The 25382-nt window shown below is 43.6% G+C and overlaps 1 protein-coding gene across 2 annotated transcripts in view; it reads left to right on the top strand.

The window, feature by feature from the left end:
- CDKL2 (cyclin dependent kinase like 2) overlaps positions 1-25382 on the top strand; it is a 166868-nt gene that overhangs the window by 3983 nt on the left and 137503 nt on the right. For both annotated transcript variants that reach the window (XM_030190655.1, XM_030190654.1), the window contains exon 2: positions 14236-14439. In XM_030190655.1, coding sequence (XP_030046515.1) covers positions 14272-14439 — 168 coding nt within the window. In that variant the 5' untranslated portion in view covers positions 14236-14271. The remainder of the gene's footprint in view (positions 1-14235; positions 14440-25382) is intronic.

The following is a 25382-nucleotide window of genomic DNA, read 5'->3' as shown; positions in this document are numbered from 1 at the left end:
AACACTAGTTTTGAGCGCCAGCATATCAAAATATATAGGAATACACACAAAGTTCAGCCTCTGCTATCATAAAAATATCTCCCATAATTAAGACTATAAAATACCATCACACAAAGAATCTAATAAATCACATTTTTATATTAGGAGTTACGGACCAAGAAAGGGATCTGAGTGTCGTCGTCGATGACACACTGAAACCTTCTGCTCAGTGTGCTGCTGCGGCTAAGAAAGCAAATAGAATGTTGGGTATTATTAGGAAAGGTATGGAAAACAGGTGTGAGGATGTTATAATGCCGTTGTATCGCTCCATGGTGCGACCGCACCTTGAGTATTGTGTTCAATTCTGGTCGCCGCATCTCAAGAAAGATATAGTAGAATTGGAAAAGGTGCAGCGAAGGGCGACTAAAATGATAGCGGGGATGGGACGACTTCCCTATGAAGAAAGACTAAGGAGGCTAGGGAGAAGAGACGGCTGAGGGGAGACATGATAGAGGTATATAAAATAATGAGTGGAGTGGAACAGGTGGATGTGAAGCGTCTGTTCACGCTTTCCAAAAATACTAGGACTAGGGGGCATGCGATGAAACTACAGTGTAGTAAATTTAAAACAAATCAGAGAAACTTTTTCTTCACCCAACGTGTAATTAAACTCTGGAATTCGTTGCCGGAGAAAGTGGTGAAGGCGGTTAGCTTAGCAGAGTTTAAAAAGGGGTTGGACGGATTCCTAAAGGACAAGTCCATAAACCGCTACTAAATGGACTTGGAAAAATCCAAAATTCCAGGAATAACATGTATAGAATGTTTGTACGTTTGGGAAGCTTGCCAGGTGCCCTTGGCCTGGATTGGCCGCTGTCGTGGACAGGATGCTGGGCTCGATGGACCCTTGGTCTTTTCCCAGTTTGGCATTACTTATGTACTTATGTACTTATATACACCTACCTCACTTGACCACAATATAACCTTGTATTTGTTATCAACTGACTGGCGAACGCCTTTATGGTACTATGTAAGCCACATTGAGCCTGCAAATAGGTGGGAAAAAGTGGGGTACAAATGTAACAAATAAATAAATAAATATGTGCAAACCCTGCCAGCAACAGGTTTAATTAATTCAATGTAATCACAACACCTCCCAATCTATCTCTGGAGAATTCAAATCAGAGTTCACTTATCTGATACAGGTGTCCATATCGATATCATTGGGAGCTGAAACTATAACCTCTATCCTTTGCTGGTCATAAATTCCAAATAATCCCTTGAAAAATGAAAATCTTAAAAAAAAAAAAAACTGTTTCCAAATCTCTTGAAATATACACTTCTTCCAAGTCTCATTTCAGTTCAACTCAGCATCTTCCGAATTTCAACAAGGAGCCATGTTTCACTTCACTCGCATCATCAGGAATTTCTAAAACAATATTGTTAACCATATGTAAAATCTTGAAACAACAAAACATCCATATAATACAAGCACAGATAACAATATACAGAACATCACCACCATCGCATATCAATACATTTACTAATTGTCCGGATACACTAGATTGGGCTCTCCAATCAATCAATTTGATTTATTAGATATTCAGTGTGATGGGGCCCTTTTACTATGCTGCGGTAAAGGGGGCCCTGCGGTGTCCTTGACAAGTGGATTTGCCAGGTGCCGAGGCCCCTTTTACCGCAGCGGGGATTTTGTGAATAAAAAGGAAATGGCTGTGCAGTAAGTCTATACTTGCTGTGAGGCCATTTCCTGGGGGAGCCTCCTGTTTATGAGGGCAATAGGGGCTCCCGCGCTAACCCGGTGTTAATCGGGCAGCAATTATCGGCAAGTAAGCCCCCGGTGGGAAAAAAATAAATAATTTCCAACGCATTGGAAATGGCGCACGGTGGGGGCAGCACTACCGCTGCCTCCCATGGTGAGTCGGCGGTGGTGCCAGATTGGTGCACAACAATGCGGCGGTGGCTCCACCGTTGCTTTATAAAAGGACCCCTTAATTTTTGGAGAGAGGCCATTTATAGAATTTCTCCCTGCTTGTATTACTATGTGTCCCACCCATGCTCTGCCCAACCGTCCATGTGTACTCCCACCTGCTGACTACGCGCTGTTGGAGATATGTGCATACTTACAGAATAGTTTTTAGGCAGAATGTGCATGCATACACGCATATATTTGCATATATGCTAATATTTGGAATGTGAGGCAGAATGATGGAACTGGCTAGTTAAGGGGAATGGTCCAAGAAAACAAAGGGGCAGACGATCTGCAAACTCCAAAGTGGAAACTGTACAAAGCAGATCGTAGATAAACCAAAGAGATATTTTATTAATATGATAAAGATAAAATATGCATACAATAGTCCGTATACATAAAATAGCCCGACACAGGCCGTGTTTCGCCCAACTGGGCTGCTTCAGGGGCTAAAGAGTGGTTCTTCACTACCAAACAAAAGATATGCTTGGTAAAGGCAAGTGTATGGACAATATCCTGAAAAAAACGGCTCATCCAGAGACGCAAAAACAAATGGTTATGGACCTGAGGTCATATGAGCAGCCTCTAATCTCCGAATATGGTAGTGAAGAACCACTCTTTAGCCCCTGAAGCAGCCCAGTTGGGCGAAACACGGCCTGTGTCGGGCTATTTTATGTATACAGACTATTGTATGCATATTTTATCTTTATCATATTAATAAAATATCTCTTTGGTTTATCTACGATCTGCTTTGTACAGTTTCCACATAGTTAAGGGGAATTCCTTGATACAGCAAACAGCGAAACATGGCCTAGTTTGGAAAGTGAGCCGCTAGCCAATTCATATAAGAGATCTTAAAAGATGAGTATTTGTAACTTACTTCTTTGAAACTTATATTGCACATTGGGAAGTATAAAGAATAAGTGAGTGACAAAGAGAACATTGATTGGACCAGTGATGAATAGGGTGTGTGAGACTGAACAGCAGAGGAGAGTAGAGCCGTGCAGTAACACCCTGAGGTCCAATATAATATTAATGTAACAGGTGTTGTATATACTTTATGATATTTGATAAATTACCCTGAAATTTGAGGAACAGGTGCTATGTTGAATAATATTCTAAACAAGTGCATAAACAGCATGTAAATGTTGGGCTTCCACTTCTTAAAACAGTCCTCTATGCGTGCGGTTCTGTGTCTGGCCAGTAAGTGTCCCTGCAGCATTCCTAGCCAGCTCCAGAATAGAGAATTGCACGGGGACAGAAATCTTACCCGTCCACGCCCGTACCCTCTGGAATTTTATCCATTCCCACCCGTCCCCACTGAAATCTTGCCCATCCCCGCAAGAATTTAATGGTACATTAAAAAAAAATTCCAATCGTCTCTCTCTGGGTTCAAGCCGCAGCACTGCAGGCAAGGAAGGAACAGAAGTTGGAACACTCTGGTGCGCACATGTAAGACTTGTCTCTGATTCACTGGCACTGTGTGCTGAGAGGTCACCACTTGCATGCGCCAGTAGGTCAGGTGAGGCTGAGGTCTGCGCTTCAGCTTGGGAGCAGAGATGATTTATAGTAACATAGTAAGTGACAGCAGATAAAACCTGAATGGTCCAGTCTGCACAACAGTCACGCTCATTATCAATTCATAATTAAATCAACAATGAACGTGATATTATATACTTGATTATGGTCTTTAGCATTTCTGGGACATAGACCATAGAAGTCCGCCTGGCCCTATCCTTATGTTCCAACTGTTGGAGTTGTCGTCGAAGCCCACTCCAGCCTATTTGTCTTCTAATTTGTGGGAAATAGACCGTAAAAATCTGTCCAGCACTGTCCTCATGTTCCAGCCACTAAAGTTGTTGTCTAAGCCCTTTCCAGCCCATCCTAAACCAGATTGCCATATATGAGACACAGACAATACAAGTCTGTCTGGTATTGGCCCTAGTTCATCACAGCCAGAGTCACCATCTATGCGTCACTCAACGCATCCACACACATGCAGCCATTTAAGTTTAGGATTTTTATAACTTCCACTTTCTAATTAGAGATCCTCTGTGTTCATCCCATGCCTTTTTGAATTCCATCACCATTTATGTCTCTACCACCTCCGTAATGGAGACTTTCCGCATCTGTGCTGTTAAAGCAAGAAGGAGGAGACAGCACTCAAGGAACTTGGTACTCGGTAAGTGAGAGGCCAGCGCAAGTGTAGCATTCACTTCCATAGGAACCCCACAGGAATGGTTTCCGTTCCCACAGGAGAACATCTTCCATCCCCTCGGGAAACCTGCAGAGTTGCTTCCGTCCCTGCCGGAACCCTACAGGTTCCACAGGATTCCCGTGAAACCCGTCCCCATGCAAGTCTCCAGAAGGAGTAGAAGCTGGCCTCTGGTAGAGCCCACATCTCCATACCAGGGCCAATGATCTTCACTATTTTTCTAGCAGGGGCCATGTTGGCCCCCAAAAAAGTCAATGTGAAAGCTAAGACTGTTTCTGGACATAGGAGATGATCAACTGAGTTGTTGGGGGGGGGGGGGGGGGGTGGGAGGGAGGGGAGCCTCCTCTAATGACACAACTGTCCTGAGAGGTTCTGATATGGTCAGCCTGACTGCTCAGGCACTTTCTGAGTAATCTATGTAACTACAATAAATCCTAACCCCACACATTTTCTCTTTCCCTAAGCTCATCTCCCCTCCCCACATACATTCTCTGTCCCTGTTCCCCAACTTCTCTTCCTTGCAAACTCCTCTTGCACTATCCCAGCTAATCCCAATTCCTGTCCTCACCAATCTGCCTTCACCATCCTGTCTCCACTTTAACCCCTCCCCCCTGTTTTTTAATCCTCCGCTATTTGCTTCATAGATTTGTTGGCAGTACCAGCTCTGGACAGCTGTTCAGATTTCTTTCTTTTTTTTTTTTTTTTTTGCACCATCTGGCTCTCAGCAAATTTGAGCTTCTCCCACACAACTATCAGTCTTATGAGAATAGTGAAAGAGCTGGGCAGCATAGGGCTCAAATGTACAGAGCTGAATGGTGGAGCTGGAAAGCAAAACAATTGATGTGGATGTAGTGCCAGTAACAACACTGGTGTGAGAGAGGGGGAGGGGTATAAAGAAGAGTCAGAGAGCCAGACAGCTCTGTATTAACCATTAAGCAAAATAGGAATGGTTTTAGGGCACCACCGAGTTTTTTTCCCCCATAGCTATCATGTCCTTAACTTTTACTGCTGTCTGCCACACCCATTATCTAACACGAATTTCAGTGTTTTTCTAATCATTATAAATATTTATGATGTTTTGTTTCGTACAATAATGATATTTCTTATCACGTATTGAGTCTTAATGTCATGTCAGTTAAGCAATGGAAGAGCCAAGGTGCAGCATCGTTAGGCTCTGTCTGGGAGTCACCATTGGCCCCTGGGTGTAATGAAGAACTGACCTAGACAAACTTTCAACTATGTATCTTCTCCCCCCCGGGGAAACTCAAGGTCCTATTTCCCACCCTCACCCCCACTCCAGGGTGGCTCAAGGCCTTGCTCCCTGCCTCCCTAGGTGGTTCAAGACCCTACTCCATAGTACATCATCTCTCCTACCCACCATTGGCCAGCATCTTCCTTTTCTTCTCCCCTCCCCATGTGGCTGGCATCTCCCCTTCCTCTTACATCCAGGGCCACTGAGAGGGGGAGCAGGGGAGGCAAAAATTATCTGGGCCCGGGCCTCCAAGGGGGGCCCGGCACTGGGGTCTCTCTCTTTCTCCTGCTCCAGACGGGGACCTGGGTGATCACGTCCCGACAGGAGCGGGAGAAAGAAAGCTACGGCGCCAGGCCCCCCTTGGAGGCTGGGGAGGACCCGGAGGAGCAGACACAGCAGGCTGGCAGGGAGCCCTGCCAGCAGAAAAGATCTTCCTCCAGCGCTACTCTTCTTCACAGTCTGCCGCGTTGCCTTCCAAGTGGCTGATTTTCCCCTCAGGCTGGCCACTCTCGGTGTTGAAACCGAGCATGCGCGACCTGAGAGAAAAAGCAGCCGCAGGGGCATGCCACGTGGCAGAGTGAAGAAGAGCAGCTCTGGAGGAAGACTCTTCTGCTGGTGAGGCCTTGGGATCCCCGCCAGCCAAGGTATTACAGTTGCGGTGGCGGGCAGTGGCAGCGACGACCCTGAGGGTGGGCGGGGCGGGCCCTGCCTGGCGGTGGCTGCCTTGCCCCGGGCTCGGCTAAGTCTCTCTGCGGCCCTGCTTAAATCCCCAGGTAGCCCCCATCTTCCTTCCTTTACCTTCCCTTAGTTGCTGCCTGAGCTGAAAGTGCACAACAGCATGGTATATGAGCATAGGCCCATCTTCAAGCATTGCTGTGTTCTGCCTCCTCTCCCCACCAACACAAACTTCCTGTTTGAAGAGGTTGGGGGGGGGGGGGGGGGGAGGCATGACGCTGCAGGGCTTGAGCACAGGTCTGTGTTTAAGGCCTAATGCAGTTCTGAGTCCCACTGGTGCATCAGGCCCAGGAGGAAGTGAGGTGCCGGTGGTGTTGCTTGCAGGCCTGGCAGGGGGAAGGGAAGGGGGATATGCAGTGTTGTTCTCCTGCCATACTGGAGCTAGGTGCTTCGTCTGCTTAGTGGGAGGGCCGGCCCTGCCCTATACACCCCACACTGTGGCTTAGGAGTGAGGTGCATTACCTTCATGGTATCGCAAAATTAACCTATTTGGAGGCACTGCCTCCTGAACATAATATTGGATATTGCAGAAACAGATTAATGCTTTTATGGGTGGGTTTATTATTTATTTTAATCTGCTGTTTTGGTGTATTAATTTTGATTTGGTGTTTTTAATATTTTATATTAGTGTACACCGCTGATTATTTTTTGGATGCAGTTGAGGTATTTCAGAGAAATAACACTGAACTGAGTTGGCACTGGCCAGATTTATAGCTCTGTGGAGAACCTTTAAAATGCTTTGAGGTCAATTCATCCATTCTGAAGCTGGAGAAGAGGCAGAAATGAATAGTTATTTGGGCTGGCTGGTGTATACAAATATATGCAAGTCAACGCTGGAGCAGACAGTACACAAGAGAGCAAATAGGGTGAAAATGAGTATATAGTGAAGCATTTTGGACCTGCCATTAGCTGCCTCATTTCAGTGTGCATGAGTCTGATTATCTCTTATTAGATATGCAGAGTCACTCTGGTGATTTTGGGTTCCCTGTAGGAAACTACATTCAGGGGTGAATTTGTCACAGAAAAACCCCACATGTGGTATTCTATAAGCTGTTTGTCAAACTCAACACAGTTTTTAGAATAATGCATAAGCGGAGAGGTCATGTGCAAATTTAAGCAATACCATTTGCACCCACAAAAACATTGTGCAATGGCGGCGCCTAAATTTACATTCAAAGCACCCTTATTCTATCATTACATTTGTGACTCAAAATCACACCCCTGAACTGCCTCAAAATGCCCATGTCCATCCCATTTCCCTGCCTACTTTTTTGGGCCGCACCTAAAATCATGAGCGCAAGTTCCAATTAAATCTAATTAGTGCCAATAATTGATTCTTAAAAAGCCAATTATTGGCACTAATTGGCTTGTTTGCACGCACAAATCGTGCACACGCCTAAATATACACACTCAATTTTTGGTGGCTTTTATAAAATCAAGGGGTCAGTGTGCTTGGGTCATGAGATCCTTGTGATGTAAACACCTGCCCACACTGTAATCTCATTTCTTTACTCTCTTAAGGTGCCCTTTTACTAAGCAGGGGTAGGGCTAATGCACGGGTAACGTGTGCTAAATCAGCACTACTGCAGGGACAGTGCAGGTGCCCTGCAGTAGTTTCAAAGTTAGCGTGCTCTGTTTCCCATGGAGGAAAACATTTTTCAATTTTCTACCACAGTGGGGGGCGTTCCCAGCGGTAATCAGCACTGTGGCCACATTGGCATGCGCTGCATGATTACTGCACGAGTAGCGTGTGAGCTCATACTGCTAGGTCAGTAGGTGGCTGTAAGAGCTCAGGCAGTAAATAGCCACACGCTGCTTTTAGCTTTAGCACACGGCCATTTACTGCCCCATTGAAAAATGCCTTTTTTCCCCAGCTGCGGTAAAAAATGGCTCAGCATGCACCAAAAACACATGCCCATACTACTGCGGACCACTTTTTATCAGGGGTGTAGCCAGACTTTGGCGGGAAGGGGGTCCAGAACCCGAGGTGAGGGGGCACATTTTAGCCCCCCTGGCGCCACCGCCCCCCCCCCCGCCACTTTTGACCCCCCCTCCTGCGTCACCGCCCCTCCTCTCCCCCATCCCTTTTGACCCCCTCCTGCTGCCGCCAACCCCCCCCCCCTACCACTGCCAGGTACCTTTGCTGGCGGGGGTCCCCTTCAGCACCAGTCTCTGAGTCCGGTGTGTTCGCTAAGCTGGATTCTGTTTCTGTGAGTCCTGACGTCCTGCACGTCCCTACGTGCGGGACGTCAGGACTCACAGAAACAGAATCCAGATCAGCAACGCGCCAGACTCAGAGACTGGCACTGAAGAGGACCGGCTGGCGGGGGTTGGGGACCCCTGCCAGCAAAAGGTACCTGATGGCAGCGGCGGGGGAGGGCTGGTGGCGATGGGGGGGGGGGGGTCGAATGTGGCAGGGGAGGGTCGGCAGCAGAGGGGGGGGGGTGAAAGCAGGGGGGCTAGGGCTAAATCTGCAGGGGCCCATTTCCCTGGCCCCAACTAGCTACGCCCCTGCTTTTTACCACGGCTTAGTAAAAGGACCCCTGAAAAATGTATTCATTCTAGTTCCACAACAATCCATGCTGCTTCTGCAACACAGTCAGAAGGTGTAATGCCTTCTAGGCCAGGATGTCTTGCAACCTGCTAATATCAGTGCTTTGTCCAGACCTATTCGATACCAGCTCAGATACAGTGTATGGTCAGTGAGTGTCTTTGCATATGATTGGTTTCTTTCCAGGTAGTAAATTATTTTCAGATGAGAGTTCACTGAAGTTCTGGTACAGCTAGAATATCAATCTTAAGAGAAGGCATCTTATGTTTAGGGCAATAGAAGCTATTTAAAAAGCAGTTAAAAGTCATGGTTATGACTTGGGGCTATGTGTAGGCTGGATGCACAGCAAACAGTACCAGGCAACAGCTTGTTGACATGGAAAAAAATGGAGCTCTTCTCATTCAGTGGTAACCAGGGAAGGTTTTCTTTAAAAACAACCCTTGTGGAAAGAAAACCTGGTAAACTGAGATTCTTGTTATATCGAGGGAAAAGAAACAACTAATTCATCTTGCTTTTAAGGTTTTAGTGGACCCCCCCTCCCCCCCCGCCAATTAGATTCATTGGTAATGTAGAAGACTGATGAATGATTTTTCTTTACTTAGAGGGAGCAATGAGTTAAGAGCTAGAGGTGGTTGTCATATAGGCCTCAATTTTATAAATTGGTACCTTAGTTTAAGTTCCCCAATGCCACGTGCTTAGTGTCAATTCTATAATAGCCTCTTGGCACACCCATGTTTAGGTACACCCCAGTTGTGTACAAAGGGCAGAGCAATGGGGGAGGTGCACCTTGCGTGCAGGCAGCAAGGTGGTGTCCTGAGCAGATGTGCGGCTCTCGGCTCTGCCAGGCTTCTGCCCCGGAACAGGAAGTTGACGTCAGAGGGGGCAGGGGACTGGCAGAGCCGACAGCCATGGGATCGCTCAGCGCACCTCCGTACTTGGAGAAGGGAGGGAAGGAACAGCAGAGGGACAGGCCTGGAGGAGAGGGTGTCTGCCCTGAGGGGAAACCAAGTTAGATACACCACTGATATACCCTCGTATATCATGTCAATGGCAGGTGTAAATTGGTGTTTCCTAAATGCAGTGGTGGCACTACCATTAAGCCATCTGAGGCGGGGGCCTCAGGCTGCGTTCACCAGGAGTGGCACTCTCCCCTTCCCTTATCAACTCTCTTCCTCACGTTTATCTTATTTTTTTCATCTCCAAAAGGTGGCAGTGGCACTGGCAGCGACTCCAATAGGCTGCCCTGCTGCCGGCACCGGCCTCTTCTCCCTACTGTGGCCCACCTCTTGACGTAACTTCCTGTTTCCTCAGAGGCAGGACACAGTAGAGTGAAGAGGTGGCACTGCGGCAGGGCAGCCTGTGGGAATCACTGCCGCATTTTGGAAAAGAAACAAGGTAAATGCAGGAAAGAGGGTTGAGGAGGGAAGGGGAGGGAGGCCAGACCGCGCATGGGCGAGATCTCATCCCTGCCTCGGGATTGCCTTGGGTTGCCCCTGCCTAAATGCATCAAATGATGTGTGTAATTTATAGTATTCTATAAACTATGCAGATAACTGGGAGACACGTCCATGGCCCACCCATGTGTAGGCTCCCTTGCACTTAGGCGCGCTATGATACTTAGGTGCTACCTTATAGGATAGCGCTTAGGGTCCATAGATGCCTGTCAATTAATGCAACCTATGACACAAGGAAGTGGCGTGTACCTTTAGGCATCAGTTTATAGAATGGCCTTCATAGTTTTCAGACTGTACACTGCATCACAGCTGAAACATGCTTGACTGTATGTTGCATCACTGCTTTGAAGAGACCACTGAAGACATTCCAGATCATGCCCTGATCCCACTAACAGCAGTGCAGTGAAGTCATTGGACAGGTTTTATTCTCCACATGCACAATACAATGCAAATACAGTTGATGCATAAAAAACATCTGCTTTTAATCACAATAGGATTAAATTCTTCCACACCTTCAGGAGATATTTGGTATGAAAAGAAAGCATTCAATATGGCTTAAACACATTCAGGGGGTACTGAAAGAGGGGAAGGGGATTGGATTGGATTTCATTACTCACTTTTCCATATTGATTCTCAGGATGAGTTACAATTCATGTACAATAGATTGATACTTGTTACAGAGGCCCTTATAATCTAAGTATCTGAGGCAGTGGAGGGTTAAGTGACTTGCCTAAGGTCACAAAGACCATCAGTGGGAGAAGTGTGATTTTGGTGAACTAAAGTTTGAAGAAAATGATTTGCAGAACAACACATTTTTGTTGTGAGAAGGTGAAAGACAGCTGTTTCTATAAAGCAGTGATGAATGGTATGTGATTTTTCACACCCCCAACTACCCATCCCAGACATACAGTATTCATTGATATATAGACTGGTACCTCATTTAAGAGTTTAGGAGGGAAATTTTTGAGAAGACTGGGCTTCTTTTACAAAGTGACGCTACCAATTAGCGGCACACTAAATATGAACCCATTCAATTCCCATGGGCTTCTTCGTATTCAGCGCACGCTAATCGGTAGTGCAGTTTTGAAGACGGCGTTGAACCTGAGTGATACCTGCATAGACAATATTACAATAGTCAATTCTACAAATGTGTATTCAAGCAAAGTCAATATACTTTTGAATGGAATAGATGCGACAAAGCCAAAGGAAACTCTTCTTAACTACTTGAGATATTTGCTGTTCAAATGATAATGAAGAATCAAAAGAATCATACCCAAGTAACAAAATGAACAAACTGTTGGAATTGGAACATTGGACAGAATGGGTGTACCCTCTAGAGGCAGCAGATAGGTAAAGTACTGGGGAGGTTAAGGGGTGGTAGAGCATGGGAAGGACACAGCAAGCCTGGGCAGCTTTTTGGTAATTTTAGGAGTATGTTTTTTTTTTTGTTTTAGTGTAAAATGGTGCACTTTTAAAAACAAATGAAACAAAACAAATAACCCCACAGAAAATAAAATGAATTGAAAAATCTGACCAACAAAATGACATGTAAACAAGGGAGAGAAAAAAACCTCTGCATATCCTTTGGTGTGCTCATTGGCTTTCTTTGTGAAAATCCAGATGTTGCTGATCTCAAAAGAGTGACTCTGCACATCTGGAGAGGAATAGCAAATGTCAGGCATATTCAGGGGTGTGCTGGTAAATTTTTAACAACGGGCTCTCTCTCCGGGCATAGCTGGCCCTGAAATTTGGGGGGAGGGGGGAATACATGCCTCACTCTCCCCTCCCTTGTGCGGGCACGCTAGGCATACATTTGCCGAGCCCCACCAGCCAATAAATGGACTGCCACCATTCTCTGCTGCTTGTTTCTGGCTCTGAGCAGCATGATGGAACCTTCTTGCTCTTGCATGAAAAGTCCCAGCCTGATGCTCAGAGTCAGAAACAAGGAACAGGGAGCAGCAGCAATCTATTTACTTGGCTGGTGGGGCCAGCATCAAAGCCAGCAAAGTAAAAGAGAATTCAGGAGGGGGCCCAAGCCCACATTTTGGGAGTCAGTTGTTAAAGTAGCCATGGGGAGGCCTACTTTAACAACCGGCTCCCAAAATTCTTAAAAATTTAACAACTGGCTCTCGCGAGCCCGTGAGAGCCCGCTCCAGCACACCACTGGCATATTGACATACCCAAGGTTTTGGCAAATTGCTCTATGGCAGAAATGCTTCTGATTTCCAAGTTTGGGTAACCTGCATTGAACATGAATTACACACATTCTTAAATATAGTATGTAGGTATCACATTTAATCAAAAAGATTACCCAGCTGATACATGAACTGTGGTTTTGTTTTTTAGCCTAATAAGTCAGTAATTTCTTGCTAATAGTTCAGCATGGCAAAAGTAGGGATTGGCTGAACTCTTTTCTTTAATGAGTTTTGGAATCAGTGAACAAATTTATGATTCCTTCAATGTGACACGCTATAACTGACTTTCAGGCCATGCCAATAATTTGGTTAATACTAGATGTTTTTTTTCCCCATCTTGGAATAAAGGTCAGCAGATAGGTATACGCCATACCTCTTTATTGGGATCGACTTACATTGAGCTTTGAATTTAATTATATGGGTCCAAGCATACTAGTAGGGCAGCCACACTACTTTATTTCCATAGGGGCTGATTTAAGAGGAGGGGGCTGAAAATCTGTGTTATTTTCTTAGGGCCTCTTTTACAAAGCTGCGCTATCGATTCTTGGTGTGGCAAATGAGAGAAAGCCCAATCAATTCCTATGGGCTTCCTGTCATTTGTCGCGTGGGAATCGCTAGCACGGCTTTGTGAAAGAAGCCCTAAATGGAGATTTTAAAATACTGCATGTTTACTTTGGATGTAAAAACATCTGGGCATCCAAAATTGTGTGTTATATCCAAAATACAGTAAAAAAAAAAAAAGTGCATGGTGAAGTTAACGTTGAAGTTAAATTTACTTCCAGTTAACTTCGTTAGAGGTGAAAGTAATTTTGGGCTGATTATGGGATGGTAGGGGGGTAGAGCGGTGGGTGGGTACATAGGTTAGTGATTGAATGGGGGGTTAGGTACATACGGGGTGGGTTAGTGGTTGGATGGGTGGGAGTTGACTGGGTTTGTGGGGTGGGTTAGAGGGTAAGTGAAGATAGATGGGTGGGGAAAGTAAATGCAGGGGGCCTGGGCTTAGGCCATCTACCTGACGGGGTCCTTGAATCAGGACCCAGAGACTCAGAAGCCTTGGGTCAAGGGTTCCCCAGTCTGTCGGCTCCCAAACTGGCAATCCTGTCTCCATAAGCTTCCAACTTGGGGATCTCATGTCTTTTTGGTGGCTTATATTCTTTTAACTTCCAATTGACTTTGTCTTGAAGTCAATTGGCAGTTAAAATTTATTTCATCTGTAGTGGTGAAAATTCAGTACTGAGTGGGAAGTAAAAAGCATTAAAATTTAGTGCATTTTGTTGCACTGGAAATTATTCCATGTTCACCTCATTAACATTCTTTTCCACAGCCATCATGCTAATTAGCGCAGTGGTTTATTTCCCCCCTTACTGCAGATTTTTGTGTGCTACAATCTTTCCTGCATTGGAAGTTGTATACACACAAAAAAATTTGTGCAGGATCTGAAGTTAATAGTTGCACTAAGGATAGAACATTTTGTAGCATTTTCCCCATTGTCCAGAATTGTTCTTGCATTTGGGATGATAGTACATCTCGGGCAGTGCCCATGTGCCTCTGGCAATAGTTGACCGAAGAACAGAAAAACCACAACTGTTTTCTTTTGTGTATAGAGCATTTGTTTTAAGCATTACTTGTAAGGTTAACAATTGTGATGTAACGTTATAAATTGTAATGTTCAACAATAATAGCAATTATTGTTAACACAGCATCATCCAAACTGTGGACTAATTAAAGAGCTGACTACTTTTCAGTCAGAAAGGTGAATGCCAGCAGTAGTCAACATTGTGAGATGAGTGAAGGACTTGCTGCAACTGCTGCCACTGTATATGACACATCTCAGCATTCACGCTGAACATTTGTCTTCTTTATCTTACAGCTTCCGGCACAAAGACGCAGTGGATTCTCACATATTATGGAAAAGTATGAAAACCTTGGGCTTGTGGGAGAAGGAAGCTATGGCATGGTGATGAAGTGCAGACAGAAGGACAGTGGGAGAATAGTGGCTGTGAAGAAGTTTTTGGAAAGCGAAGATGACAAAATGGTTAAAAAAATCGCCATGCGGGAGATCAAGCTACTAAAGGTGAGTTACTGCCTGAGCTCAGAGGCGAATGCCGAATCCGGCTCGTTGTTTCAGTTGTACGACTCTTGCAGCAGTGGTACCCAGCCAGTCCAGATTTTATCAATGCAACTAAGTCCTAGGACTGCCTTTCTGTCTGTGCTCATCAGAAGCACCTGCAGGCATCTCGCTAAATAGGTTCAAACTGACATTTTTTTGAAGCAGCTCCTGATGAAGCATCCGGTGAAACGGGCAGCTCCATTGAGCAGATGAGAACAGCTTCAAAGACAGGTGTTGTGAAACGTTTGCACTATATTTGTATTGCATCGAAAACCTCTTGGAGTGAATAATATGCAGTTCTGTGGACATTGCATTTGAATGGAGTCATTGAACTCTATATTACTGGGAGTGTAAAGAATTAAAAGTAAAAAAAAAGTCTCATAAAAAGAAAAAAGTCTAAATTAAATGAGGGGAGGTTTTATAGACTAAGGATGTGTCAATTGTGAGGCTATTTGGCAATTATTGCCATAAGCCAACTCAGCCACTGAAGTGTTTTCCTTCTCCTATGTGGTGAGTCAATTTGAGTGGATAAGAGTGTATTTGATCTGGAATTTCACACTAGAAGATTGGCTTTTAAGCATGGGGGTGAAATTCATAAGCCCTTTTTGGGGTTGTGAATGACATATTCTTACGACATTTCATGTCAGTGGCAAATGAAAACAGGCAGAAAAACACACAAAGCTTGTGCTTTTTCATGTGCCATCAATAGCGCAGTTTTTCGAAAGAGCGTACACTGTGCGCTCCAGGACAAACCCCACAATAGAGTAAAAGAGCGGATATTCTCCCCCGCCACCAAAATTAAACAGGTAAGCCCCAGCAAAGCATAATGTCCTACAAGCCACCTTAAATAAGAGGGCATATAAGGTGCCCCTATCTTGAAGACTTCACGAGAAGGAATTCTCTCAGTCAGCACTAATGCAAGATGGAATATCGAATACTCACTCAGGTGCCCTAAACAAAAAGCTTCATCTGGTATGCTGAGCTCTATCAGAAAATTCTTCTGAATTCCTCTTCAAATGTTTCCCACGATTAGAGACCTGATGCCATCTGGATGTTTTCAGATGTGCTGTATTTTCCTGTACATATGGAGATGCCACATCTTTCCAAAGCCCCGCTTTACTACGGTAGTTGTCAGTCCTCTATCAATGTCTTGATTTTGTAGGTAGTGCTACTGTAAGTCCAAATGGGAACTGCTATTTATAATGTATACGTTTTCCACTGCAGTATTGTAGTGATTTCCTTCAGATCTCAGCGCTTCTGTAAAGTCATGGCTGAAAGATCCTGAAAAAGTTCAATCGGCATATCATGTTACCCAAGCGATGAGCCTTGTACAAGATCTGCCCATTAACAGAGTAGGTATGGAGATACATGATGATGTCCTAAGGCCGAATAGCTCGTGGAAGGCCCAGAGCCCGATGTTTGCACACTATTTTTATAGCTTGCACTTGCTCATTAGCATTTGAATCTCCAGATAGTATTTGCTGACAAATGTCTTGAACAAGTTGCTTACAGTTTTCGTCACCCTCTGGCTCTGGGATACCGCAGATCCGTAAATTATTGCACCTGGAGCGATCCTCAGATTCTCCACTTTTTCTGTTAGTGAAACAATAATATTGTCCGTAGCATTTAATTTCTCTCCACGCGATGGCCCAAGTTCTTCAGGCCACTGCACAAATCCTGGTTAAGATCCTTAAGCCCTGTAGCTCTGTTAGCCTTATCCTTATTTAAGGTTTCCTTTAATTCCAACAACATTGCCTTAGGATCACATTCGGTCAAGGGAGGATCTGCTGGCGACAATACAAAATCTTCAGATGCGGTTCTGAGCCTGATCTTTAATTTGACACTAGGTAATCTTTAAAAATTTCCTAGTGATGGGGGTGTGCCCGGTGGTAATCGGGCAGCACCATGTACTGCCTGGTTACCACCAGGTTGGCACCAGAGCCCTCACCATCTCCTAAATAGGAGGTGGTAAGGGCTGCAGCAGTAAATGGCCACATGGCAATTTTTTAATTACCAAAACAATCAAACAAGCCACAAAAAAATGACAAATGACTCTGTTTACAGGGAAAAAGCCTCAAAGAGCTCCGAGATCAAACATCCCATGGAGCTTAAGCAGACACAATGGTCTTCTCTTCATCATAGGCAAAAAAAAACCCTGATACCACAGATCTGAACAAAAAACTTTATTTTCAGTGGTCAAAAGACAAATTTAAGAAAAATGTGTGCTATTTTAAAGAAATAATATGTCTTCTGTACATAGATCACCACTGGAGCATACCACGCTATCCAATATGCACTTATTACACTTATCTTTGTTGAGTAATGTTCATTGGATGCTACTCTCTGCTCTCCGCTGTGCAGTCCTTCACTTGCTGCCCTGATCTGTGGTATCAGGGTTTTTTTTTGCCTATGAAGAAGAGAAGACCTGCTTAAGCTCTGTGGGATTGATGTTTGTTCTTGGAGCTCTGAGGCTTTTTCCCTGTAAACAGAGTCATTTGTCAGTTTTTGTGGATTGTTTGATTGTTTTGGATATTATTGATATGCTTAGTTCTTTAATTTTTTAATTACTGCATGGCCATTTACTGTCTCTTTAAAAAAACCGGCGGTGGTAAAAGGTGGTCTCGGTGTGCAAGCAATCCTGTGTGCCAGTGCCACCGTGAGCCACCTTTTAATGCTGTTTGGTAAAAAGGGCCCTTAGGTTACTGGCTTGTACTCATTTTTAGCATTACTTTTGGAGTATGTGGGCATAAGAGAAACATGTGGTCTCCTTTATCCAAAAATAGTTGCCCAAAAGCATGCCAGAGGAGCTTGCTGGGGGAGACCCAAATCTCATTTATCAAGGGCTATCACAACCTTTCATGGTGAGCCACAGAGATGGAAGTACTAGAATAGGGACCTCATTCTACCTTGCACTGAAGGCAGCATGACTGTCACAGAGCTTCTGAAACAGCAGAAGCCAGATTTATTTCACTGATACAGTGAATACCCCCTGCTTTTTAGATCAGAGTTTCCTAAATGGGGTCACAGAATCTACCTTTGGGGTCACAACCTGGGTGGGATTTCCATCGGTGCATCATTATTGATTTGATTTAATTTATTATTTATAATCTGCCCTTACTCAGGGCGGTGTACAATAGTACATACATAAAAATATGCAAATTTACAATAACAAAAATAACATGACATAAATTCTAAAAAGTGCAATCAGAACACCACATAAGCTAATAGTTTGGGATAATGTGGGATATAAATGTCAAGAAAAGAACACAGCGAAGGCGACAAGATGGATGACGCCAAACAAACTTCTACTGGACTCAGAAAAAAGTTCACAGCAAGAGCTTATTCTTAAAAAAACTGGACTCGACACGAGTCGTGTTTCGGCCGTTCAGGCCTGCCTCAGGAGTCCCTGAATGGCAAAGTGCTATTGGTTCTCATAAGGAGAGTCTTGTGCAAACACTGGATTGCTCTAACAACACCTTAGGAAAATGGAGAAAGAAAACTTCTGAGCTTCTTGATGAGAGTGTGAGCGTCACTGTTCTCGAAGCATGAAATAAATAAATAGTAACATAGTAAATGACATAGTAAATGTACAGTCCATCCAGTCTGCCCAATAAGATAAACTCATTTTACATGGTATGTGATACTTTATAAAATTTATCCCAGTATTTTTGGCCCACTCCTAATTACATAGTAACATAGCAAAAACAAAGTCAGCTGAACCCCAGCTCTCCAGGCACATGGTAAGCCAAACACAGCAAAGACACCTCTGTTGGGTCACCCAATTTTATTTGGCTATGATCATGGGGGTCATGGCTACAAAACGATAAGCACTGTAGACTCACAGTTCTACAGCATTGCCAGTTATCTGGGCATTTGCCATCAGGCAGGATTCAGCAGATCTCGGACCCATGTTTTTAGTACTGAAGACATTGCCTGGCTTTGCTGTTATGTGTCACTTGTTTGTACTGAGAGTCTGCATGCAGAACAGTGACTCTAGGGGCCGGCGCTTCCTTTCAACCACTGTGCTGCACTCTTGAGGACTGATGCTCCTGATACTAATAGCACACTACCTGTTTTCCATCACTGCTAGATTGCTTTGCCCCCATGTCATTTTGGAGATATTTTCCATTCAGCTGAGTGCTGTTGGTTCACTGCATTTATATTTGGTTGTCTGCAGCTCTTGCAAAGTATGTTTCCAAGGAAGAATGGAAGTAGAAATACAGGTAAAAATGTCAGTCCTATTAGTGCTGGGATGTCCTTGGGGTTCTGCTTTTTAAGGTATCATGTAAACAAATAACATATTCAGAGATAACTGCAAAAAAATCAATCAAATAAATAAGTCACAGCCCCAGGTTATTGGATTGATTTCTGCTGCATCTTTACTCTGAATACATGCTCTAATTCTGCTTCTGAAACCAATATTTAATTTGGGTGAACTTCGATCTACTTCTTCTCCCCTTTCTCCTTTCAGTCTGCAGTGACAATCCAAAAGTAAAATTATTACCACTACTACTACTTAACATTTCTAGAGCGCTACTAGGGTTACGCAGCGCTGTACAATTTAACAAAGAGAGACAGTCCCTGCTCAAAGAGCTTACAATCTAATAGACAATAACCACTACAGGTTGGATATTTCTATTTATTTATTTGAAAGACTTCTAGACTGTCCACTCACCTGCCCACTCACCAAGGTTCCAGGCAGTTTACAAAAGGTATATATTATAATTAAATCAAAACACAAATGTACACAATAATAACAAACATACAAAACAAATAATGACTAAAAATATCATTAAAATGATATAAAAACAAATGAATCAAAAATCATAAATCAGTATTAAACACCTGTCTAAAGAGATAAGATATTATTTTTTAATTTATTTATTTAGAATGTTCTATACTGCTTATAGGGTGTCTTTTACAAGACGGTGGTAAACCCAACGCGGGCTTACTGCTCACTAATCTGAAACTACCACTGGCCTGATGCAACCGCCAGCGGTAGTTCTGGCTGGAGTGTGTGCCATTTCCGGTGCTCCAGAATTTTTTTTTTTCGGTAGCAGGGCACTAACCCAGTGGTATTCTGCCTGGTTACTGCCGGGTTTCTGCAGGAGCCCTTACCGCCACCTCAGTGGATGGCGGTAAATGCTTCCTTCCACATGGCCACGCGGTAAGGGTTATCTTACTGTGTGGCCATTTTTGGGGGATATTTCACCTGCTGCAGTAAAAAGGGCCCTGGTGCATGGCAGAAACGGCCCCCACCTCAGGGCCCTTGTTCCCGCAGCTTAGTAAAAGGACCCCTAACTGACTTGCAGAAGAAAACAGTTTACAGGCTAAACAATAAGTGGAAGGAACTGCAACTCAAAATAGGAAAGCAAACCAGTCAACACATTATCACACAAAACCAACAAGAGAGAAAATAATATCAGCAACCTATATAGGAGTGATGCCCGGAAAATGATCCAGTCTCACCCAAGTCAGATACCATAGGCCTGTTGGAACAGCCAGGTTTTAATCGCTGACTATCTAGCCCAGTATCCTGCTTCCAACAGTGGCCAATCCAGGTCACAAGTACCTGGTAGAAACCCAAATAGTAGCAACATTCCATGCTACCAATCCCAGGGAAAGAAGTGGCTTCCACATGTCCATCTCAATAGCAGACTATGGATTTTGCTCCAAGAATTTGTCCAAACTTTTTTTAAACCCAGATATGCTAACCGCTGTTACCATATCCTCTGGCAACAGGGTCCAGAGCTTAATTATTCGTTGAGTGAAAACATATTTCCTCCTATATGTTTTAAAAGTATTTCTATGTAATTTCATTGAGTGTCCCTGGTCTTGGTACTTTTCAAAAGAGTGAAAATCAATTCACTTTTACCTGTTCTACTCCACTCAGGATTTTGTAGGCTTCAATCATATCCCCTCTCAACTGTCTCTTTTCCAAGCTGAAGAACCCAAACCTCTTTACCCTTTCCTCATATTGGAGGAGTTACATCCCCTCTATCATTTTGGTTGCTCTTCTTTGAAACTTTTCTAATTCCACTATATCTTTTTTGAGATAAGGCAACCAGAATTAGATGCAATACTCAAGGTAAGATTTCACCATGGAGCAAGACAGAGGTATTTTAATATTCTTGGTCTTATTTTCCATCCCTTTCCTAATAATTCCTAGTATTCTGTTTGCTTTCTTGGCTGCCGCCATACATTGGGATTTCAGTGTATTGTCTACAACAACACCTAGATATTTTTCTTGAGTGCTAACTTCTAAAGTGAACTCCAGCATCAGGTAACTATGGTTAAGATTATTCTTCCCAATGTGCATCACTTTGCATTTGTCCACATTAAATTTCATCTGCCATTTGGATGCCCAGTCTTCCAGGGATTCTTTTATCAAGCTGTGGGAAAATGGCCCTGCGTTAGCAGCAGAGGCCATTTTTCCCACGTGCCAGGGCTCTTCTTACCGCTTTGGGTAAAAAAGCCCCATCACACATGGCCATGTGGTAAGAGAACTCTTACCACATGGCCATGCGGCAGAGAGCCCTTACCGCCACCCATTGAGGTGGTGATAAGGGCTGTCGCGCTAACCTGGCAGTAACCACCACTTTGTAAAAGCCCCCCCCCCCCCCCCCCCCCAGTTTCCTAAGGCGTTCCTGCAATTTTTCGCAATCCACATGTGTTTTTTTACAACTTTGAATAGTTTTGTGTCATGTGCAAATTTAATCACCTCACTCGTTGTTCCGTTTTCCAGGTAATTTATAAATATGTTAAATAGCACCAGTCCCAGTACAAATCCCCATGGCCCGCCACTATTTCCCTCCTCCATTGAGAAAAATGGCCATTTAACCCAACCCTCTGTTTTCTGTCTAATAACCAATTCCTAATCCACAGACTGCCTCTTATCTCATGACTCTTTAATTTTCTCAGGATTCTCTCATGAGGAACTTTGTCAAAAGCTTTCTGAAAATCTAGATACACTGCATGAACTGACTCACCTTTATCCACATGTTTATTCACGCCTTCAAAGAAATGAGGCAAATTGGTGAGGCAAGACTTCCCTCCAATCTTGAGGTACTACAGACGAATTTAACGACAGGTTACAGATCACTAATAGCAGATCAACAATTTCATGTTTGAGTTCTTTTAGTACCCTTGAGTGTATGCTATCTGTTCCAAGTGATTTATCACTCTTTAACATGTCAATTTGGCTCAGTACATCTTCCAGGTTCACCAAAATTTCTTTCAGTTCCTTTGCATTGTCGCTCTTGAAAACCATTTCCAGTACAGGTAGATCTCTTACATCTTCTTCAGTAAAGACCAAAGCAAGGAATTCAGTCTCTCCGCTATGGCCTTGTCCTCCCTGAGTTCCCCTTATGCTCCTTCATGATCTAATGGGTCACAGATTCCCTCATAGGCCTTCTGCTTCTGATGTACCTGAAAAAGGTGTTACTATCTATGAGTTTTAGCCTCTGTGGCAAGTTTCTCTTCATATTCTCTTTTAGCCTTCTTTATTAATGCTTTGCATCTGACTTGCTTATTTTCTTCATTCAGATCCTTTTTCCATTCTTTGAAGGATGTTCTTTCGGCTCTAGTGGTCTTATTTCACTTTACCTTTTAACTATGCTGGCTATCGTTTGCTCTACTTTCCACCTTTATTAATACGTGGACTTCACCTGTTCTTGGCTTCTATGATGATATTTTTAAACAATGTTCATGCCTGATTTAAAGTCCTAGCATTAACAGTCTATCCTTTTAGCTTCTTTTTAACCATTTTCCTCATTTTGTTGTAGTCACCCTTTTGAAAATTAAATGCTGCTACAGTGCATTTCCTTAGTGACTTCACAGCAGATAGCTCAAATTTGATCATGTTATGATCACTGTTTCCCAGCAGATCCAACATTGTTACCTCTTGTACCATGCCCTGCATTCCACTAAGGACTAGATCTAAAATAGATCCCCCTCATGTCAGTTCTTGGACTAGTTGCTCCAAGAAGAAGTCATTTATTACATCTAAGAATTTTACCTGCCTAGCACTCCATGATGTAACATTTATCCAGTCAATATTGGGGTAACTGAAATCATGTGTATATCTGGAATAGGTAGAACCAATACTCAACAAACTCAAAAAAATGTCCAAACACTTGGTATGTAAGGTAGAATGTTTTTTGAGTTTGTTGGGTAACTGAAACCACCCATTATTATAATGTTGCCCAGTTTGCCAGTTTTCCTAATTTATATAAGCATTTCTTTATCTGTCTGTTCGTTCTTTCCTTGCAAACGTTAGTACAGACCTACCAGTATACTACTCCTTCCCTTCACACATGGAATTTCTATCCATAAGCATTCCACACTGCTGTTTCATGTAGAATGTTTATTTTGTTTGACTGAATTCCCTCTGTAACATATAGGACAACCACCCCCTCCAATTAGATTAATTCTATCACTGCGATATAATTAGTACCCTAATAACACAGTGTCCAACTGATTGTCCTCCTTCCACCAGGTCTCTGAGATGCCTATTATATCTACCTCTTCATTTAGTGCTATACACTTCAAAGGTGTGTAAAGGCTTACGTGTATCCAGCGTGTACCAAATCAGCATTACTGCCTGGCAACCATGTGCCCTGAGCGGTAATTCTTAATTTGGCGCGTGCCGAAAACACGCGGTTGAAAATATTTTCTATTTTCTATCATGTGGCTCTTAGCCAGCAGTAAACGGCAGTGGACGCGTGTTGCATTCCTACTGCCCAGGTAGCATGTGAGACCTTACTGCTAAGTCAATGGGTGGCGGTAAGGTCTCAGGCCAAAAATGGACAAGGTTTTCATTTTGCTGCATGTCCATTTTCTGGCCCCTTTAAAAAAGGCCCTTTTTTCCAGGATGCAGTAAAAGCTGGCCTGGGGCACATCCAAAAGATGCACTCGCACTGCCGCAGGGCACTTTTTGCCGCAGCTTAGTAAAAGGGCCCCCATGATTATTCCTTGCATCTACAAGCTGCTTTGAAGTTGACAGGGATAATTTGCATCCTTTAGATATAATAGACATCTCTGAGACCTAGTGGAAGGAGGATAACCAGTGGGACACTGTCATACCAGGGTACAAATTATATCGTAGTGATAGGGTGGATCGAATTGGTGGAGGGGTAGCATTGTATATTAACGAGGGCCTTGAACCAAATAGATTGAAAATTCTACAGGACACAAAACACATCTTGGAAGCCCCGTGGATTGAAAATCTATGTATAAAAGGGAAAAGGATAGTGATAGGAGTGTACTGCCATCCACCTGGCCAGGATGAACAGACAGATGTTATCAGACATTAAGGAAGCTAACAAACTGGGGAACACAATAATAATGAGTGATTTCAATTATCCTGATATTGACATAGGGAGGTAAAATTCTCAATCGAGAAGGGTAGATAGTGAGGTTCCCCAGGGGTCTGTGCTGGGACTGCTGCTTTTTAACATAGTTATAAATAATTTAGAGATGGGAGTAACTAGTGAGGTAATTAAATTTGCCAATGGCACAAAGTTATTCAAAGTTGTTAAATCACAAGAGGATTGTGAAAAATTACAAGAAGACCTTACGAGACTGGGAGACTGGGCATCCAAATGGCAGATGACGTTTAATGTGAGGAAGTGCAAAGTGATGCATGTGGGAAAGAGGAACCCAAACTATAGTTATGTGATGCAAGGTTCCACATTAGACCAGGAAAGGGATCTAGGTGTCATCATTGATGATACGTTGAAACCCTCTGCTCAGTGTGTGGTGGCGGCGGCTAAGAAAGCAAAAGCAAATAGAATGTTAGGTATTATTAGGAATAATAAGGATGTTATAATGCCTTTGTGTTGCTCCATGGTGTGACCGTACCTTGAATACTGTGTTCAATTCTGATCACTGCATCTCAAAAAAGATATAGTAGAATTAGAAAAGGTACAGAGAAGGGCGACAAAAATGATGAAGGGGATGGGACGACTTCCCTATGAGGAAAGGCTAAAGCAGCTAGGGCTCTTCAGCTTGGAGAAAAGACAGATGAGGGGAGATATGACCAAAAGATAAACGCACACAGCACAAAATCATCTAATAAGTGGCCATTAAAAAAAATGTTCTGCTGGTTTGAAAATCTCTATATTCACCACTTGGATTCTGGATATTTTGAGCAAAACGTCCAAAGTTGGACTTAGATGTCATATTGAAAATGCCCCTCATGTCCCCCTCCCTATCCTATCCATTTCAGTCAATCTACAAGTATGTGAACCAAAAAAAGAAGTAGGTGCTGGAAGTGGCTCTTGCCTGGAGTGCCATTTTGCCCTGCAACTACCCAGACAAGCACTATGGTAGTGCTATGATCACACAGTAATGGATATAAAGAGAATAGGAAAAACAGAACTTGTAGTACCTGAACCGCCCCCCCCCCCCCCCCCACCATTAAACTAAAAAGCGAGGAGGTTGTTCTGGTAGCTCAGTGTGGCAAGGGCATCTAGAACATAAGAGTAGCCACACTGAGTCAGACCAATGGTCCATCCAGCCCAGTATTCTGTTTTCCAAACAGTGGCCAAGCCAGGTTACAAGTACCTAGCAGAAACTCAAATCGTGGCAACACTCCATACTACAAATCCCAGGGCAAGCAGTTTCTTCCCATGTCTATCTCAATAGCAGACTATGGACTTTTCTTCCAGGAATTTGACTAAACCTTTTTAAAACCCTGATACACTAACCGCTGTTACCACATCCTCCGGCAAAGAGTTTCAGAGGTTAACTATTTGTTGAATGAAAAAATATTACCTCCTATTTGTTTTAAAAGTATTTCCATGTAACTTCCTTGAGTGTCCCCTAGTCTCTGTACTTTTGGAACGAGTAAAAAATCAATTTACTTCTACTCGTTCTACACCACTCACTATTTTGCAGACCTCAAT

This window comes from Microcaecilia unicolor, chromosome 2, assembly GCF_901765095.1.
Source record: "Microcaecilia unicolor chromosome 2, aMicUni1.1, whole genome shotgun sequence".
Lineage (NCBI taxonomy): Eukaryota > Metazoa > Chordata > Amphibia > Gymnophiona > Siphonopidae > Microcaecilia > Microcaecilia unicolor.
Note: the sequence above shows the minus strand (reverse complement) of the source record. Positions and strands in the feature narration are given on the sequence as shown.